Source organism: Dermacentor andersoni, chromosome 8 (genome assembly GCF_023375885.2).
Source record: "Dermacentor andersoni chromosome 8, qqDerAnde1_hic_scaffold, whole genome shotgun sequence".
Classification (NCBI taxonomy): Eukaryota; Metazoa; Arthropoda; class Arachnida; order Ixodida; family Ixodidae; genus Dermacentor; species Dermacentor andersoni.
Window position 1 is genome coordinate 153524229 of NC_092821.1, and position 20012 is coordinate 153544240.

Consider the following 20012-nt stretch of genomic DNA (forward strand, 5'->3'; position numbering starts at 1 on the left):
AGAAGCTGCTCACGGCACGTTTCGTATGGCCTGGCATCAACCGCGATTCCAGACAGTGGACTCGCGAGTGTCTTGCGTGTCAACGGTCCAAGGTTCAGCGTCACACGGTGACACCGTTGGAGACTTTCCCAGGGCCAGACGCTCGATTCGACCACATCCATGTGGACATAGTCTGACCATTGACACCTTTCCAGGGCCAAGCGTACTTGCTCACTTTGGTCGACCGTTTCACGCGGTGGGCAGAAGCTATCCCGATTCCCGACATTACAGCCGAAACTGCTGCTCGCGCTTTTGTCAACCACTGGCTATGTCGTTTTGGTGCACCTTCCTCCATTACAACGGACAGAGGAAGCCAGTTTGAGTCTGCGTTGTTCGCCAGTCTGACGAAACTGATCGGCGCCTCGCGCATCAGGACTACGGCCTACCACCCGATGAGCAATGGAATGGTCGAGAGGTTTCACCGGCAGCTGAAAGCAGCACTCATGGCAAGTGAACATGACTCTTGGGTGGAAGCATTGCCTATCGTGCTCTTGGGCACACGCACATCGTGCAAGGCAGATATCGGCTGCAGCGCTGCGGAACTTGTCTACGGCACGACGCTACGTCTGCCCGGTGATTTCTTTGCATCTGGCCAACAGCAAGCTCGCATTTCCGCCAGCGACTACGCATCTCGCCTCCGTGACATCATGAACAAGCTCCGAGCTACACCTCCGCGGCAGCCCACAGAGAGGACACACGTGAGCAACGAGCTTGAGTCATGTAGTCACGTCTTTCTGCGTAACAACGCTGTACGACGACCACTACAAGCACCGTACGATGGGCCATTCAAGATTCTCCGTCGTGGGCGGAAGACATTCACTATCGAAATGCGGGGGCGGCGGGAAGTTGTCTCGTTGGACAGACTTAAACCTGCGTACATGGAAACGCAGTCTATGACACCAACCTCCACCCCGTCGCCTGGAACCCATACAAAAGTGCCTCGTCCCAGGGCAGCGGTTTCCACCAGGGCGGAAAATGTACCCACGCCTGATACTCGCACCTACCACACGCGCAGTGGCAGACGTCTAAATGCGCCAAATCGCCTCAACCTCTAATCGCACGACTGTTTTGTCGTGCTGGTTCCGTTCGTGTTCTCACTAGGCGGGAGTGCTGTGGTGAACACAAATATGCCGCGGATAAGCCGCGGTGCTGCCAGCGCGGAAAGGGCCGGCGCTACAGTGTACTAGAGTGTACAGAGTACACTGTACCGGCGCACAAAGAATAAAAACTAGTTGGCACCGAGACTCCAAGCCCCACGCCTCATCTCTGCTTTCGAGCGAGCGACTGCCGCTCCGCCGGCGCTGTGCGATCCAGAGAAGGGTCAGGTGCGCACGCACGAAGTTGACTACTACCCCTATAAGATTAATATGCAGAAGACAAATATAATGATGAATAGCCGAGAAAGGGAACGAGAATTCAGGATCGCCAGTCAGCCTCTAGAGTCTGTGAAGGGGTACGTTTACCTAGGTCAAGTAATCACAGGGAACCTTGACTATGAGAAGGAAATTCACAGAAGAATAAAAATATGTAGGATCGCATACGGCAGACATCGTGAGCTCCTCACTGGAAGCTTACCGTTATCATTGAAAAGGAATGTTGTTAAGAACGGCCCGCTGAGATGCAAGTTTTGCCAGCCTGTTGCGACAGTAGCGGCAACCTTGTCTCGTAACGCCACCGTTACGCTCTAGCCACGTCGCCATTGTTACTAAACGGGCTCGGCGGACCAAATATTGTTACTGAGCCCGCGGGAACGTCTACTGAGACCCCTTCCCACGCGCCGACCAAGACGCCAGACAATGGACAGGGGCGGAGGCCACTGTGCGAGGTCCGCTCTGGAATTTAGAGGCGCCGGCTTGCGTCGCGCGTGAGCACCTGGCTACGGGGACGCAGGACAATGGACAACACGACGGCCGCGTTGCGAAGGTCAGCTCCGAGTGCAGTGAAAGTGCGTACGTGTGTGTGTAAACCGTCCCGCGGAAGGGCGGCTTGTTTACGATGACGTCGAACGTTTTGCCTCACCTAGGGATCTAGGGAACATGAAGTGTTTAAAAACCGCTGTTGTGCGGCTGCTCAGGGCACTCTCTCTCAAGCAGTCACGTTAGACTGACACACATTCTCTCTCACGCAGTCATGTTAGACTGATGTACTTTCTCTCGCAGTCATGCTGAACTGCATGTAGATACTGTAAATAAACCCATATTCCTCGTTCTCGATGAGAGGCAGTCCTTCCCTTCATCAACGTCCTCAGCGTGGATAAGTTGGACGACGGCATGGGCCAGCTACCTTCTAATTCATGCCGGACTCCAATCTTGACAACGGGTTACGAGCGATGGGATTGAGCCCCCAATCCCAACAAGGTATACAATCAGTGCATTTTACTGGTGCTGACATATAGGGTAGAGACTTGGAGACTGACAAAGAAACTTGAGAACAAATTAAGGACTGCGCAAAGAGCGATGGAACGAAGCATGCTAGGCATAACTTTAAGAGACAGAAAGAGAACGGTTTGGATCGGAGAACAAACGGGGTATAGACGACATTCTAATTGACATGAATAGAAAAACTGGCGCTGGGCAGGTCATGTAATGCGTAGAGTAGATAACCGTTCGACCATTAGGGTGACAGAATGGGTACCAAGAGAAGGGAAGCGCAGTAGAGGACGACAGAAGACTACGTGCTGCGACGAAATCAGGAAATTTGCGGGTGCTAGTTGGAATCGGCTGGCGCAGGACAGGGGTAATCGGAGATCGTGGCCCCCTTTGCTAGGAAATCCATCAAGACTACTCCGTGCTCGTACCAAAAGACTGTGAGTATGACCTTGTCCGCCGAGGGCTGGGCGCGTGCCTTCTTTGGAGGCGGTGAGTCCAAGTGCTTCCATTGCATCGACTGGACTTTAGTATCTGGATCATAATGATGGACCCAGCTTTCATCCTGTGCAATGAGTCTTTTGAAAAAGTCCTCCTGGTTTCCATGGCACATGGTCAAAAGAGCCTTGGAGCATTCGACTCGTTTCTGCTGTTGGAAAGGTGTGAGCCGCTGGGGAACCCAGCGAGCGGATACTTTACGCATATGAAGATGGTCCTGAATGATTTTTTTCACGGACCCGACACTAATCTTGACATTAATCTTGGTCAGCGATTTTCCGAAATGGCGGCCTCCACTTGCTGGATGGTGTGTTCATCGATGGCTGAGTGGGGTCGCCCTGCAATCGGAGCCGTTTCCACCGAAGTCCGACCACATTTGAATTGACGATGCCAGTTCTTCACTACATCATATGATGGAGAATCGACCCCATAAACCTCATTTATCTCATCGAACGTCTCCCTTGGAGTGCGGCCTTTCAAGTAGAACTTGATGACTGCTCTGTATTCCACTGCATCCATTATCACACCTCGCACCACTTTAGCGCCTGTAAAAGACCGTTATTAGTGCAGAGTTGCACATTGGCGCGGGACCTATAGTGACTGATGTCATTACACATGCGCAGTTTCAGCATCCTGCAAGAAATAGAAGTGAGTCAGGGGAAATCTTTATTGAACGCCCCTCGTATCTATGCGACGCAGCCTGCTTCACTACGCAAGTTCTCGTGTCTTTTTCAATACTGCATGTGCCCGTAGGGTTCAAAGTTTACCGTACCTTAGCTCTAACTACATGTTTAACTGGGTGCAGATGACGTGTGGAAATATTCGAAGAGTATTCGAAGAATATTTGCGTTTACGAATAGTGACTATTCGATTCGAAGACCGAATTGAATATTTGACTCGTTATTTGAATGTTTCGAATATATTCCCAAGAAAAAGACATTGTCATAATTTTGGATCGGTATATGCAAGAATGAATTCTTATCGCTCGATTCACCCGCCATAGTATGTAGCGGTGTGCTGGCGAGCTCGCGGGGTCGATCCCCGCCGCGGCGGCCACACTAAATCGATGGGGCGAACCGCAAAAACGCTCGTGCACTTAGATTTAGATGCACGTTTCATAAAAAAAATAAAGAATAAAAAATAAAAGAATTATAATATTAAAACTTAGAACCCCCCCCCCCCCAAAAAAAAAAAAAAAAGAACAACAGTGGTCACCGGCCCACGACGGCGTGTCTCACGTACAAAACAGGTCGCTGTTATTGCACGTAAAATCCCAGAATTTTTTTTTTCTCGCTCTACACTATTTCTTCCTTGTCGTCAACCGCTCGCAGTCGGGCGATTCCCGGGATAACGGGTCAGAGCCCTAACATTATTCGGCTGTAAGCTACAACGCTCTGAGTAACTTATACGCTACCGATTTGTGAGTACAAATATTGCGACAGCTTCGTGAACGCTGTGAAAGTGTATTTCACGTAAGGTATAAACTCATAATATTTAGCTTTGTTTCAGATGATTTAACAGATACGGTGTATAGAATTTGCGCGATACTTGCTTTTAGTGCAGAGTTACGGATATGTCAACTTTGTGCTTCGTTTCTTTAAACTTGCGTTTCTGGCAATTTTTGTAAAAACAATGAGCCTATGAATGCAAATTTCTGCTTTGAACTGTCAGTATAATTCAACTTTCCTACCTAAATGCAGCGAATTTCATTCCAATCGATTCAACGGTTACCGTTAGCAGCAAACATGACTTCTGACGGGATGGTTTTTACTCGCACACTTCGTGCGTCAATAACAAACAAAACGCCTTTATTGCGCATGTATGTTTAACAGAATAAACACATAAAAAAATCAATAAAAAAAAAATCTGCCGTGACCAGGATTCGAACCTGGGTTATTGCGGCCACAACGCAAGGTACTAACCACTATACGATCACGGCTACCCGACCGGGCGGTAAGGTTGGCCGAATAACGACTATATGAAGGCAAACAACCAGCTAACCGCTACTTTTGCGTTATTAGCGGGCAATTTTAGCATGCAATATGCGCCCCACCGCTCGTTTGTCGGGAAGCAGCCATGTCCGCACTCACCTTGCCAACTTCGCACCATTCTAGCGCAACAGCGCGTATGGCAGTGCGTGTCGAATCGGCGACTGATGGCTTTCAGTGGTCCCATGCATGAAGCACGGAAATAAACGAAATAAACTAGGAGGTAGCATTACACCACGCCAGCCAGCCTTAGCAAGCCAACGCTCTGTAAAGTCATCCCCTGTGCCTTCTCTCCAAAAGTCGACCCACGTGACTTCGCGCTCGGCAGATTCGGCCGCGTGCTTGGTTTCCGGTAAATTTAAAGAGATGTGCGAATGCTTTGCCAACCGCTCTAGGTGTATTTTTTTTTCCAATGTGTTTGTGCAGCTCACGCGCGGTGTCAAGATTCTAGGGACCATATTCACGTGCTGGGCTGACTTTTCGTGGCTTCAATTTTGTTACGCAATGCTCCCTCCCACTTTTCTCCATCCTTTACGCAGAACAGGATAATTTCCGTAGCAATGCTTATTCACACTTGCGATTCGCATAAGGTCGTGCGACGGTTCTGGACGAAAAGAGACGGTCGCAGGCCAGTCGCCCGCTGCTCGAAATCGCGAGCCGCTAAACTAGAGAGCTGAACCAATCGACGAGGCTCCGGAAGCAGCGCGATACTTTTGTGCATCCGGTTGTCATTGCAAGCGGCAAACACGAAACTGGCGGGGTGAGGTAAAACAAGAGTACTCCACCAAGGTCATTCTGAATGCGATCAGCGAGTACCCATTCCTCTATGACGAGAGACACGTGGACTTTTCGCCTTATCTCGCAAGTACCATGCACTTTTGAGAAATGCATTTTGAGACTGGCAAGAGCAGGACTTGCTAAGTATATAGTACAAGCAGAAATATTTTTCAGGCAATTTCATTGCCCAAAATTAGCTTTAGAGCAAGCGCATTATTGTAACGAATAATGATATAGTGAAATATACCTTGTCGTGTGCTCGCAGATCGCCTACCGCCGTCGCAACTGCGCACGCGTTTGAAGTGCCTGTACGGCCACCGGTGCACATCAAAACCGCCACATCATCAACCTCTTCACTCAGGCAGGTCGCACACCGAGCGCGAGTCGCGGTCAAGGCAGACGGAACTCCCGTAAGCGTGCAGACAACTTCGAGTTCGTTGCGAACGAGAAGGCGACCCGCAGGTCGCCCTTGCAAATGTGAACGTCGGTGTGGTCGAGCCTTGGTCGCAGGCGACTCACAGGTGTGAATGGGCCTGTAGCTTCAAGCGCACTAAATTGAAGCGTAGCACTTACCACTGAAGTCTTGCAACAGCCGCCATTCCTCCTCCAGATAGCGTGAGGGCCCGATAAATGGATACGGGTACAACGGAAGCACGTCTATGTACATTTTTATTCACAGAATTTCCATATTTATTCTTTTGTACCATGGCATGACCTTTGAACCGAACATAAGCAAAAAAAAAACAAAAAAAAACACTCCGTGATTCTGTACAGAAGGCCATGTCGGCCGTGCTCACAGTGAAAGCAAAGGAAACGGACATAAAACGTGCATAGCTGCAGGCATGAAGCGCTCCCTGTCACTGATATCAATGCAGTTTGCATGACATACTTCACAATCAATAAGTAATGATGCACCCAATTAGCTGAGAGGTTAACATTTAAGTGTGATCGAAACATTTGCATGCAACTTTCCCAATTCCATCTAACCATGGTGGTGACAGAGCAGGGACTGTCGTCAATCACTCTCGGACACCATAAGCTTTCATGGCATGATGAACCTCGCCAAGCTGTGTCGTGCACTTGCTGCTTGACAGGCAAGGAACTCAAGGCACTAAAAATATCTCAGCAATCCGATATTGCATATTGGTGTTCTTGAACCTGGGGTACGCCACATTTGACTTCAGGAAACAGGTACTCTTCATGGTCTTCAGAAGACAATACAAAACAAAACAAGAACCAACAGAATATATTATGCTAGCCCACTAATCTATCAACAGCCTTCCAGTAGTATTTACTAAACTCTGCACTAAGTACTGCAACCAAACAGAAAGCACCACAAATGGGGAGGGGGAATGGCCAAAAACTGAGTATGCATGCATGCCACAGTTACCTCTACCGCACCCTTTCCCAAGAAGTTGATCGCAGTGTAGTTTATAACAGACACATTCTTACATAATTTACAGAGAACATTGTGCCCTCTCTTTGGACTTTAAGACACTGTGGCAGATGGCTGAAGCCCCTACAGTATGTGTGCAATTTAAATGCTCAACCAGCACTGGTAGTGAAAAGGCTTGCATTGAGAGTGCAGTACCAGACCTGTACATATAGGGAGAGCAGCAAATTCGGTTCAGTTTCATTCAAAGTATGGCTAAATATCTTCTACCTTGGCCGTAGTCTGAAAGAAATTGACCCTTCTACTGTTTGCACAAAGCAGACATCTTGGCTGCCCAATGTATTGAGTGTCTCCTCATTATGACTAATCACACAAAATGTGATGAAAGAAGTGCAACATAATTCAAAAACAAAATATTGATGAGAAAGAGCGAAGCAAGATAAACTTGTGCACCTTAAATGAAAAGATACGGACTATTTCGGATGAACAGAATGCCATATGCAACTTTTAGGCACTTTCGCATGGTTTGGAAACTACTGCGTCTAAAAATACTATTGATTGGAGTGATGAGTTGTGTGCTAAAAAGAGCACTTTAACAAACTGCATGTTAGCACATAGGGGAAAACAAAAGCAGTTACCAACAGACTGTACACTAAAATAATGAAAATTGCAGTTCACTAACTGTAGCATGAAATGTTGCATTCATCAATATCAGAAGTGTCAAGATGTCCTCTAGGGCAAAATGCAGCATTTTGGAAGGTTTTTTGAGCACTTAAAATTACGTTCGGCGAAAGTTTTGCTGTCTAGCTGACTAACCAGCCTGTTTTGCATCCAATGGTCAAGGAAGGTACACACATGCACCAAGACAAAAGCTGCCTACATTCAAGAAAGCAAAAACTCTCTCTGGCATTAAAGACGGCAAAGCATTGGATGCGCCTCAACTACAGAAACTTGCAAATCTGCAGGACTACACTGTCATCTGTCTGGAATTTCTCACTAAGCACTGTACAAACTGCGACTCTCACACCGAGCGGCAACAAACCACTGCCATCTTGGCTCACTTTGTGTCTTTGATCACCCTCTTAGATTTGCTTTCTATTGTACAAGCTGTTGTGCCCACCTCTTGACACCCACTCTCAATCGAGCATAAACAGCAGCACCAAAATCATGTGCATCTCACTTTATGTCCTTGGGCGCCTGCTCATTGCTTCGATCGCGGAAAAACCCCGCCTGTGTCCGACACTCGCGCACAGTCACCGTGACCAGGTTGGCCGTCACATCCGTGATGAGGACTTGATCCACTACTGGGCTCTGCTTTTGCCAGAAGTCTGGGATGATGGCAAGCTGGCTGTACTCTGGCTCGGCTACAGCCGGCTCAGCGCTGGCTTCCTTGGGTGGCAGCAGCATTGGAGGAGACGCAGCCTGGCCATTGTGACTGTGCATCGGCTTTCCTTGTGAGACGGCTGACACTGCTGGTTTGCAGACATTCTCGCGGTCGCTGCCTGGCTGAGGTGGTGCGCTGTCGCGGCCATTGAGAATGGGAGTTGCTGACGGCACCGGCTGCTGAGGTGCCACAATGCCTGCGGCAGGAACAGGGTGCGTAGGAAGAGGGGCAGGGGAGCTGACGGGTACAGTAGTGGGGTTGGGGGTAGGACCGGCAGAGTTGGCAGAACTCGAATTTGTTGCGACCTGATGAGATGGTGAACTGGCTGGGGGAGTCAGATGAGGAATAGGAGGCCGCGAGATTCGTGCAACCGTTGCCGGTCCGAGCTGCCCGGTACCCAAGCGGGCGGCTACGGGGGGCACTGCAAGGTGTGAGGCAGGGGGGTGAGAGTGGTGAACGTGCAGCGGCGGTGGCGTCACGCTGACGGCAAGGCGCGGAGTGATGGGCTTGAAGGCCATCGGTGGCCGCAGAGGTGCCCTCGCTGGTGACGAGCCATTCATGAATGGTGCCGCAACTGAAGAGATGGGAGGGGGCTTGCCAGCAGTGCTGACTGCAGGCACATCCACCGGCCTAGACAACCTAGGCATCTTGCTGGGCGGTTGCTGGACAACAGCTGTGACCTGAATGTGTGGACTAGATGACGCGTGTGTTGGCTTCACATCTAACTTGCGTTTGGTTGCGGTGTCTGGCTTCTTTGAAGCTTCTAACACTGGCGGGAAAGATGGACCTGCCTCAACCTGGTTTGGCTTCGAGACGGGGGACAATGTTGCTGGTTCAGAGCTCTTTTCAGATGGCGACTGACTGGGGGTCGCATCTGCATTGGCTGCAGTCAGTGGTTTGGCCTTTTCTTCCTGTTCTTTGTGGCTCTTGGCACTCTGAAGTGTTTTTGGTGGGCTGACTGTCGCAGCAGCAGGCTTGGGCTTTACTGTCGGCTCCTTAGCCTCAGCTGGCTGTGGCTTCGGTGTCGCAGCAGTTGCTGGTTGCTGCTGTGCTGATGTCGCAGATTGCGACGTGGACACTGAAAGTCGCGACACAGCTGTCACTGTGGAGCTGTCTTTATCTTCAGTTGCTGCTGCACCAGGTGACAACACAGGTGGGGGACTATGCGGTGGAGATACTGCAGAGTTTGTCTCTGTGCTTGAGCTGTTGCCGTGGGGAGTTGCAGGTGCATCGTTGGAGGTATCGTCCTCGCTCTTGGTCTTGCTGGAGTCATGCCGGAAATCTTGCTGCGGCTCGCTGGTGCTCTGTGAGGAAAGTCAGGAAAAGCCACAAGGTTAGGAGAGGCTGGAAATATAATCCACTGTGGACCACTACACATTTACACAAGTGCTGAATTAGGCAGGATAGATGTCAGTAAATCTAAGAAGCCTGCAGGAATCTGGCACTTGCCCTCTTACATGTGAACTATACCTGTATGTTTCTTGGACATCTGTCGCAGAACGGGATAGACTCAACATAGACCTCTCCAACAAGACCTCCCTAGACATCAGCATAATGCCCTCTCGACTGTTTAATTCAGCAGCATGCTTCAGAAGCAACAGACGTGAATTGAATATAGTCTGCAGGCAACGCCTGATAGTCAAACGTTAAAGGGGTCCGAACCACCTCTCCTGCTAGGTGAAAAAACTCTTCGCGGAGAGCATATACTACTGTGAACTTGGACAAATATTGCACTCGGAAGTGGACCTGACCCACTATGGGGCTGCCATAAATCAAGAAGCACAAGTCAATTATCGTTTGTTCACGCTTGGACGCGTCCACCCATGTAGGTATGGAAGTTTGGCCTCACTGCTTATCGAGGTGTTGTAGCTGCTGGCTACGATAAGTCTTGAACATTCAACTAGCCTCGAACTACACGAAACTTAAGGCCAGACCACACGTACACTATGCCTGCCGCACTTCATGATGAACAGTGATCAGCATCCCCAAGGGATACACCAGTGCGCTCACTCCTGGCTAGACAGGCTTCGTATTGAGTGCTACAAATATGCAATTTAGGTGTGCCTAGTATTCATGCAGGACAAAGCCAGTCCGCACCACGCAGCATGGCCAGGCTGGAGCATGCACTCCAACTCTGCTGTGCACTCACCAATTGCACATAGCTGCATAGTGCAAGTACTGTGGCCACCGCGGAGTGCTGTGACGAACCCGCTCGCCATAAGGCCGTAGGTGGAGTATCACTACCAGTACTCCTTCGGAATAGATGACATTGAGGGTGAATGGCAAAGGCAAATACTTAAGCGTTTTTGACTGGCTTGGCCGGCCGGCCGGATCTAGGCTTTCAGGCGTGGCAAGGAATCTTTCATTGCCACTAGGGGCATTGAAGTCTGCCCCTGCCCTTCTCTACATCCTACCCACCTTCCCACACCCCAGCATAGGCCTCACAGGCATCCATTACAACCGATTTGTACACTTCAGCAGTAGCACAGCTCATTTTTCTACCTTGTTTGTCCACTGTTGATCTGATTCATTTGGAATGGTCATCTTTAAAATGTTGAATGTCAGAACAGTATTGTGCAAATGTGTCCTTGCAAGTCGGCACAGTAAGTGGATACTTGCTTCATATCTTATTGGGCTATCTGCTCACACACTCATGCCTATTGGCATTTGCCAATGCTCCTGCTCATACTTTTCAACACCCATTTGCATTCATACTCACGTCCATTCACACTGAAACTGGAGACGCTGACTTTTGTAGATAATCTAACTAGCTGGAACTCCCTCCCCCTCTGGACAAAAAACCCACACGGATGATTACTGAAACACACACTTATCCTTGTTCATACCCATGTGGAATCACACCACTCATCACTATCCCATGCCTATGAAATCAGTGAAGAGTAAGTGGGAGTCATTGTGCTCATGAGAGTATGCCAACGTATGCGTTTCCTACTGTTGTGCAGATGGCTGAACTTCCGAGTCAACCTGCGAATTAAGCTTTTTCCCTGCCGAGTCGCCAGTTCTGTATAAAATACAAAATAAAGTCCAAGTAATTTATCGTAAGCCATGAGCGTGATTATTAGCCGAGTACCTTGGAATTGATCCAGCACAGACGACAGCACTTCACTGCTGAATGGCACTAGGCAGTTTATTTTACTGACCTGGCTAATGGCAGTACATTCCATATGCTTTTGCAGGATGAGGTAGTTCATTCAGCTCCCATGCTAACTTATACAGCACAGTTGTAAACAGATCTAAACGAAACAGACAATAATCACTCTTTATTTAAAGGCACCCTAAAGCGAAACAATAAATGAGTTTAGACTAATGAAGCATTGTTTGAGAACCTTGCAGGCAGTCATTTAAAAAAAAACATAGTTTGATTATTAGATGAGGAAATGAAGGTTCAAGTATCAGTATTTGAATTTCGCGCCGAAACCCCGATGCCACTACGTCAGTGTAATGTCAGGGATTCCAAAGTATGTTTTCGCAATTGGGCCGCATTGGCTGAGTAAAGGTTCCCGAAACTTGCCATGTTTAATATTTGGTTCCTTTAGAACACAATGTAGTCAACCTGTACCGCTATATATAATTAGTAGGCCCTAGAAGATGCCATCAAAATCGAAGACGTCACAGCCACCAGGTGCGGAAACTAAAGTAGGCGTCGCCACCTGTATTTCGTTCTTGCGCTTTTTATGACTTGCCAAACGTCTTATCATTGTAAGAGTGGTGTTTTTTGTGTTGTAAAAGAGTAATTTACTGATTTTTCCCTTTAGTGTCCCTTTAAGGAGACACCAAAGAGCAGCAATATTAAGTACGCTGTTTTAGTGAATTGTTTTTACAATAGAAAGACTAACTCTTATTGTAAATAAGCTTGGTTAGCCAGAAAATATGCAAGAATAAAAGACCAGTGGCACCAACGCACTGAAGTTCCTGAATTAGCTAGATAGCACCTGCTCAAGTGTAGTCAACCGCTTAATGGCAAACGAAAAGGACTGCATTAAATTCTCATTATACCTACTTCTAGGTGCCAAAAAAAAGAAAAACACAGTATACATGAGAGGACAACAGGACAGAGGGAGTGGTATGAATCAATGCCGACTTGCCCAGCAAGAAGTTCTCTTAAGCCATATTAAAGTCTCAAAAACAACCAAACATTCAGCTTAGCAAGGCCCCTGGGAACCTTCCCTTGGTCTAAACGGCCCAAAACACGAGAAAATACTTTTGCATCCATGACGCCACACTGACACGTACCAGTGCAAAGGTTTTGGTGCCGAATTCAAGAAATAAGAGCGACTCATTTTTTAAGGTATAGTAATCAACTGTTTCTGCTAAATCGCTGAATTCAAGGTTTTTAAGAATGTTTCATGAGACTCAACTGATTTCGTGACATGGTGTAGTGTTTCTTTAAAGTGGCCCTGCAAGTTAACGCTACCTTTTTGCTCTAGACCTTTTCTTATCATGTCAAAGAATTAACAGCAAAAGGAATTATGACGACACACACAAGCTCAGGTTAGTGGCCACAGAGACTTAAAAACACATTTAAAATTAGAGTAGCCTTCAATTCTAATTCTTGCGGCTCTGTATAGGGTCTATGCACTGAGCCGGATATGCGAGGCGGTGACAGTGACGCCGGGGTAGCTGCGCCATGTTTACATGTCGCGGAGCATCGGAAAAATGGCAGTGGTATTTTTTGTGCAAACATCTGATCCCTATCTTTCGGCACCCTGTTCGTCTTATTTCTTGCACCTTACTGTCTTCTTTTACGAGAAGCTATGGTGCGAGTGGCCTTTCACTGAATGACTGTGACTGACGAACCTGGGAGGGGAAAAAAATTTTTTTGGCAAGACCAGCAGAATAGATGCAACATAAAGATTATGAAGGCTGTGTGGAATCAGTGTTTAGTTCTCTAGGCTTGTTTTTTCAGTGGAGCAATGTAACGCTACCTTTAATGATGCAAGTGGACAACACGCAGTAAATTCTGTAATGAAGGCAATCATGTTGTGCGAGCGCTTTCATGCACGGCTGCTGTGCCGAGCCGCTCGTCAGATAACTGTGGCCTTCCACCGACTTGTAGGCTTTCAATTGCTCGCAGGTTAGGAAGCTTGTTGCATTCACAAGGCAATCCTTGATGTCTGCGAGATCCATGCAAGACAGTACTCCGACATCAAGTCAAAGCTCGTTATCTTTGAGTTCGAGCTCTACTTGGTGACACAGACCTGCTCGAGTAGGGAGCGCTAACTCGCGACCGAAGTTATGGCAGCCTCCACAGGCACTGCTAAGCGCTCCCAGCGGATGACGTCATGTGCATACACCCCCTACACTACATTTCACTCTCCTACATGATGTCATAGTGTGGTGTCCAATAGCCACAGAGCACCAATGTTACATAAAAGGTGCCGATGTGCTATGGTTGCCAAGCCTGCTCAGATTGATGGCATTTCCATGTTCTTTGCGATTGGGCGGTGTGCCGTCCGATCTTTGAGCCCATGGGGTCACTTCTGTGGTTACAACAGTGGCCATTGGTGTGCCATGTGCTCGGCACCTTGAAGCATTGTTCCCATGGCTGCAACACCTTGCGTGTGGCAATCAATACTTTGAATTCTGAGAAAACATAATGCTGTTGTCTTTTTGCATTACTAGCAACATTGTGCGAACGTAAAATGGCACATTTTTAACCAATTATAGTATTATGTTTCGCAGACATGTCAGTCGCACGAAATCACCACATCGTGATGATGCCATTGGTAAGACCAAACAAAATTTGAGAGTTGCAAGGCCCCCTTAAGAGTTTTCTGTTAGGCTAGTTGGTACATGGTAAAAATTTAGAACGAAAAAACCAATACATATTTTTTCAATGGCTATTTCATTCAAGGTGCTACTCCTGTCCATTCACGGTGCTGCATCCATGGGAATGCAGAAATCTTGCCCGGCATCCACAGAACCAATTTTAATTAAGTTTTCTTCAGTTAAAGGATGGTTAACATTCACTGACTGTTGGGAGAAAGTTTTAAAAATTGGCAGAGACAATTAAGGAATAAAAAATATAAAGCAGAACTAATCAGAGGATGACTGTCAAAGCCAAACAAATACTGAGATATGCTGGTGCGGACACTTATTGGCTAGCTCTGTCGATTAGTGCTGTGGCACATGCATAGGTCGGCTGATGCTCATACACACCAGCACTTTCGCAGGCTATGTGCTCGCCCACAAATGCCAGCACTCACTCACTAAATACTCCTGTCCACTAACACTTGCCAATACTATGGTGGCTAGAAGGGGGCAGTGTGACGGGCGGTGAAGTGCGCTGGTGTACAAGGACAAGCCGCGGTGCGGCCATTGCCAGTGTAGCGCCAGCAAGGTTTGCCGGGCAAGTGTAGGCGTGTAGACCACGTAGACCGCACTTGTCTGCACATCAATCGATCGCACATGTGCCACCGATTATTTTGAGGTACGTAGTGCGTGATATCGTACTGTTCATGTGTTATGTATTAGATTACGCGTCATGCCCTCATGGCGTCGATAGCACGAACATGTTTTGTGCATGGGTGCAGAAGCCGGTATGGAATGTGCAAAGCCAAGGCCTCCCTTTTTAGGCCACTTAAAGACACAACTCGGCGTGAATTGTGATCGCGACTTTCAAAACATCAAACGTGCTGACAAGTTGACAACGGAGTGTGTCCCTTGCGAACGACACTTCGCATTGAAGTACATTGAAAAGGCCTTTCGGCATGTGATACACGGGGAAGTAGTCACCAGAAAAGCGGTTGAATGCAATGCAGAAAGCGTGTTCATGCAAAAATTTGACAGGGGAGGCCTATTGTACTCTGGAGATGAGTTAGCCATGCTTATTAAAGTGCTAGAGAATGCATTCACATTATTTTTTCAGAAGTTAAGCTTTATGCCTTCGGGATGCAAGCTCCATTGCAAACAGCTCCCTGCAAAAATGATCCAGTTTGCGGTGTTAACTAGGCGGCTCTTTTTCACAGTGAACAAGGACAAAGCTCTTCAAAGGGGGTGCCAGAAACATCTGAAGTTAAGGAAGGAGAGTGAAATAGAGCCTGCCGCTACGCTCAGTCTGATGTATGTATGTGGATTACTGTACTACGTAATTACGTGTTTCCTCTCGTCTTGTGGACCTGTACAACAAAAGCAGTGATGGAAAATATTTAGTGCATGTTGAGGTTTGCCAAAGTGCCCACATATGTACTTAATTTTTTTTACAAAGCGAAAGCTTTTTGAAGGGCATGTTGCTGGCACATGCGGACGCGAATAGTGAACTGAACAACGTGGTGATGTTATTCTCCAATTTGTTGCACGCAGCGCCTGAATTGATTTTGTCTGCTTGTGTGTACGACTCTCTGCGCCCACTGGCTACATTCGCGCCAGATGACCAAAGTTGAAAGTTGGCATTTCGGGTTGTTTCTGTTCACGGTCCACGTTCGCTTGCGTTAACACCGTGCAACCCTTTAAGGAAGAAGAAGAAAAACTCGTCCAGAGTGGCCTTCAAATGTGACAGTCCTTTTTTAAATCGCACTGCTAAACATCTGCTGCACATTCCGGTGTTGCAAATAATGCTTCTGTTCACTGTCTGCTCTTCGAAGAAGTGTCACCCTTCTTAATAATGCATCTATAAGCTGCAAACACTTTGTGACGTTTGCACTGCGCTTTACATTAAAAATTCAAATGCAACCCAAACTGAACACGATGCGCGTGCTAGCGGCTGTGCACCGTGCCCCCTTCAAAAGCTGTACACCAGCTGCAAGTAGCGCTATCCGCACAACTTTCATCGCTCCTCTGTGCAGCGAACCGGCTCCCGCTCATCGCACTGCCCCCGGTTCTAGCCACCATACCAATGCCTGACCTACGTCCACTCAAAATCACAAGCACCGACGTTGAACAATCTTTATTGCTACTAGAGGAAGGAAATTTACAGGTAATAGGAAATTTCATTTGCTAGTTGCAAATATGCAGCTGGGTTTTCTGTACATAATTAAGAAAACATTCCATACAAATTTTCCTGTTCCAAATTTTGCCAATGACTGGCAAAGAATTCTACAGTAAGCAAGCTAAATTACGTGTATATTCCTGAATACTCAAGGAAAGCCAATAAACATTGTTTTATGTTTCTATCTTTACCCAAAGTTTTGAAAGTTCAAAGTTGTAATTTGACACGAGAAATTTTTTTTTCATTTCCTCAACATTTCTAAGTGTTTTGGGGCATAGAAACACAGTATTAGACTTATTGCACACCTTAGAACCCTAGCTATCAGATTAAAAAAAATTAATATCGAATGATTAAGGGAGTAATTATGCCTTTCAGAATATTGCTGGTCACCAAGACATTAAAAAGTGAAAAAAAAAAAAAAAAAATCGAATCACCCTGTGGAAAAACCATTTTATTATCCTGGATGCAGCAAATCTGGCAAGAGTAAGCATTTCTGGCAGGAAAGCAAGCGAGAAACATCAGGCCACATTGCAAACCGCATTGGCACTCTTGCAAGGATGCATACTCTGCACTGGTATCAAGATCAGCTCACCAAGTTAGGAACTCTGATCACAATTTCAGAAATCAGCCCCATTACTCAACCAGACAGCTGTGCGCACAAAGTAAAGGACACAAAGCGAAGGCGCAAGCACAGACTTGCGTCGCCGCCTGCTGCAGAAAGCACCGCTTCAGGGAGGGCAGCCGCCTGTCCCAGGGGTGGGCAACATGCTGCAGCCCTCCCTGAAACACTGCTTTCTGCAGCTCGCATACCCATAAGCCCAGGCAAAAGTGCACTGTTTTCTTGAGAACGAGGCTAACTGTGCTAAGCATTGCACTAAACCAAGTAGACAACAAAATGCAATCGTTCTGCAAAATTTCAGGAAGAACAGTGCAGTGGTGAGCGCAAAACCATTTTTTGAACACGCGCAGCGAAATACTCAGGACTGCAGCGCAGTATTCAGGACCTTGTATGGGGTTCCCTACTACTTTCTTAATACTATGCGCAATGAGCTTCTAGCTGGTTGGATTGGATTTTTTGTTACTAATATGGCCTGAAAGCACTGGATGCGGATAGAAACAGGCCGCAGCTGCAATTTCCGCGATATTTTACTGTCAACCAACCATACAACCGGAAGAAATGGTCCACATCCGGGAGTCTGCCAGGTAATCTGGGAGACTTGGCAGGCATGCATGCCTGGTAGGTATGCTAAATTTATAGATAGTAACCCACCATATCAAAACATTGCATAAATAAAACATTATAAAAAAACCCTGGCAATCACAATTGCCTGCTGCATATACAGCGGACCACAGTCATTTGCAAGTAAATGAACCAGAAGACACGTACAATTAGTGAAGTACCACAAATGGCTAGAGAAGAGGGTGTATGCATTGGCGCCTCTATCTAACAAAGAACCGAGATTGTTGGAAGGAGGCTCGGACTGCTTTTGATATTTTGTACAAATGCATAAATTTTGTTACCAACTAGTTCAATTAGGCACCATGCAAAGTTCAACTCACGCCACACGGATGCGAAAACAAAGTTAATTTGGGAAGTGCAAACGCTAAAACACAAGCAACGGAAACTTCAAACTCGCAAGTCGAGGTACTCACATGACTCCGTTCCTTCTTAGACTTTTGACCTCGCTTGCCCGATCCAGAATCTCTCTGGCTGCAAGTTAAAAGAATAAAAGTGCTGGTGAGTGACGGTGCGTAATCACAAAACGCGCTGACGCACTTGCTGATAGCAGTGACTCACTAGACCAAACGTCGAGATCGAAGCCGCATGCTGCCGACGATGTCAACCGCGACACAAGAAAAAATCCGAACCGCTGTTGAAACGTCGCCACGTGGTAATGTTCAACAACACTCGGGCACAAGACGATAATCGGCAAAACGATTCTTGGGTCACGGGCAGATGCCGGCTCCGGAAAAAGTTTGGTCGAAATATCGATCCTCGCACAAAGAGGTTGCACCGCACTACTAGAGGGCCAACAAGTTTTGAAGTCAACAGAAGAAGATGGCCGGAGTTTGTCAACTGGTGGGACGTGTCACGTGCATCCCTCATTATCTCGTTCGCAGCATTCAGGGATGTCACTTCCCTAAACACGCCGAGTGGCGCTGCGAACTCTGAGACATCACGCAGTCTGTTGGGGGTCGAGGAACGGCTACAACAGGCGCGTTTTTTTCTTTGTGGCTTATGCTACAGAGGCACAGAAAGTAATATCTCCTTCGGGCATACAAACTACGAAAAAAAAAATCGCGGCAAGTGCAACGTGCGGCAGCGTATATCAGGCAGCGAGTGGCACAGGCTGCCGCCATATTGAAAGAGACGGTAAAGGCGCGCGCGCGCGCGGGCAACAGACTTATCCTCCAAAAACAAGCAAGTGTCAAAAAAAAAAAAGAAGGTGCGTGGAAAGAAACCCGAGAGAGAGAAGGCATGCGTGAGGAAGGGAACCGGTCCTGCGGGCGCAGAGGCGAGAGTCGACCCCGCGCGCTGCAGAAGCGAAGCGAAGCCCGAGATCCCCTTTCCACATTCGCCAATGAAATACCCTCGCTCTCTTACCTGCTCTCGAAGGCTTCCAGCAACCGCCCGTCCAAAATGTTTTCCTCCGGCTCCCAGGTGTTGTACCTGCGGCGAGTACGGCCAACATGTCAGTTCAACGGCAAAATAAAGGTGCCTGAGGGTCGAAAATCACCAAATTAAACATGCCAGCTTTATAGGCAACGCCCGATGCAGCCCCGAACACAAGCAGGAAGGGAGGGCAAGTGGAGGGTAGGGGGGACTGCAGCCGTCACAACGACGCGAGAAAAACATGGTGGCGCCGCGCGCCGAGAAACTTCGGCTACAACACGCAGTGCAACGAAAACATCGCGCCGACAGCACACAGTCGCGACGCACACGGGAGCGCATGGTATACGGTGGGTTCACACTTACTTGTGACTCCAGCCGCGCCATTTCACCAAATACTCGACACGGCCCTGCAAGAAAACGAGCGAGATGCGAGATCAGTCACACGGACGTAGCAGCCCCCCGTCACTTGGCCCGCACTAACGCACTAAGGCCGAGTCGCGATGTGTTTTGCCTGCCGTCGCCTCGGTAACAGTGCATACCTTGCGAATTCGCTTCTTCTGTATGCACTCGGCGGCGAAAACGCGCTCGCCGACCGACGAGAGCTCCATAACGTCGTTGTCGTACTTGGAAGGCGGTGTGCGACGTAGTCTCCTCCGTCGCTCCCGGCTTGGCTTTGTGGATGGCTCGCGCATCCCGGCAGGCACCGCGCTCGTCTTGATGACGTCACTGGTGACGCAAGGAGAGCAAGGGATAGAGCGATGAAGAAAGATGCGAGACGTGTGCTGCCATCAAGCGGCGCCAGGGAAAACGATTGCTGACAACAAACAAAACTATTTTCACGTCGGCTGCTTTTTCCTTTTTGCAGAAGCGCTGTTCTCGATGCGCAGTACGAACGAAGCGGTGGCATTTCGCTTTTTAACGCGGGTACGTTCAATGCTAAAATGTTGTGGCCGAAACAATACGCGGGTGTACACGGTGTAAACAAGGGGAGCTCGTCGACTGTGG

The 20012-nt window shown here is 48.0% G+C and overlaps 1 protein-coding gene and 1 non-coding gene across 2 annotated transcripts; both read right to left on the bottom strand.

Annotated features, from left to right (window-relative positions):
* Window positions 1–4770: 4770 nt before the first annotated feature.
* TRNAH-GUG (transfer RNA histidin (anticodon GUG)) lies at window positions 4771–4842 on the bottom strand. The gene has a single exon. It is a non-coding gene; the product is annotated as a tRNA-His (tRNA).
* A 1478-nt stretch (window positions 4843–6320) lies between these two features.
* Window positions 6321–19715, bottom strand: LOC126525905 (uncharacterized). Its single transcript, XM_050173874.3, has 5 exons — window positions 19547–19715; window positions 19371–19414; window positions 18999–19064; window positions 18047–18104; window positions 6321–9749 (listed from the first exon to the last, which is right to left on the bottom strand). Exons 1-5 carry the CDS (start codon window positions 19697–19699, stop codon window positions 8238–8240), a joined length of 1833 nt encoding a protein of 610 aa, XP_050029831.1. The 5' UTR covers window positions 19700–19715; the 3' UTR covers window positions 6321–8237.
* Between the last annotated feature and the right edge of the window lie 297 nt (window positions 19716–20012).

What these genes read in the sequence shown, in the direction of transcription:
- LOC126525905 (XM_050173874.3), bottom strand. Translation starts at nt 19,699, where the DNA reads ATGCGCGAGCCATCCACAAAGCCAAGCCGGGAGCGACGGAGGAGACTA. An exon ending in AGAAGAAGCGAATTCGCAAG is followed by an intron (nt 19,415 to 19,546) that starts GTATGCACTGTT and finishes GTTTTCTTGCAG; the next exon opens with GGCCGTGTCGAGTATTTGGT. An exon ending in CTGGAAGCCTTCGAGAGCAG is followed by an intron (nt 18,105 to 18,998) that starts GTAAGAGAGCGA and finishes TTTAACTTGCAG; the next exon opens with CCAGAGAGATTCTGGATCGG.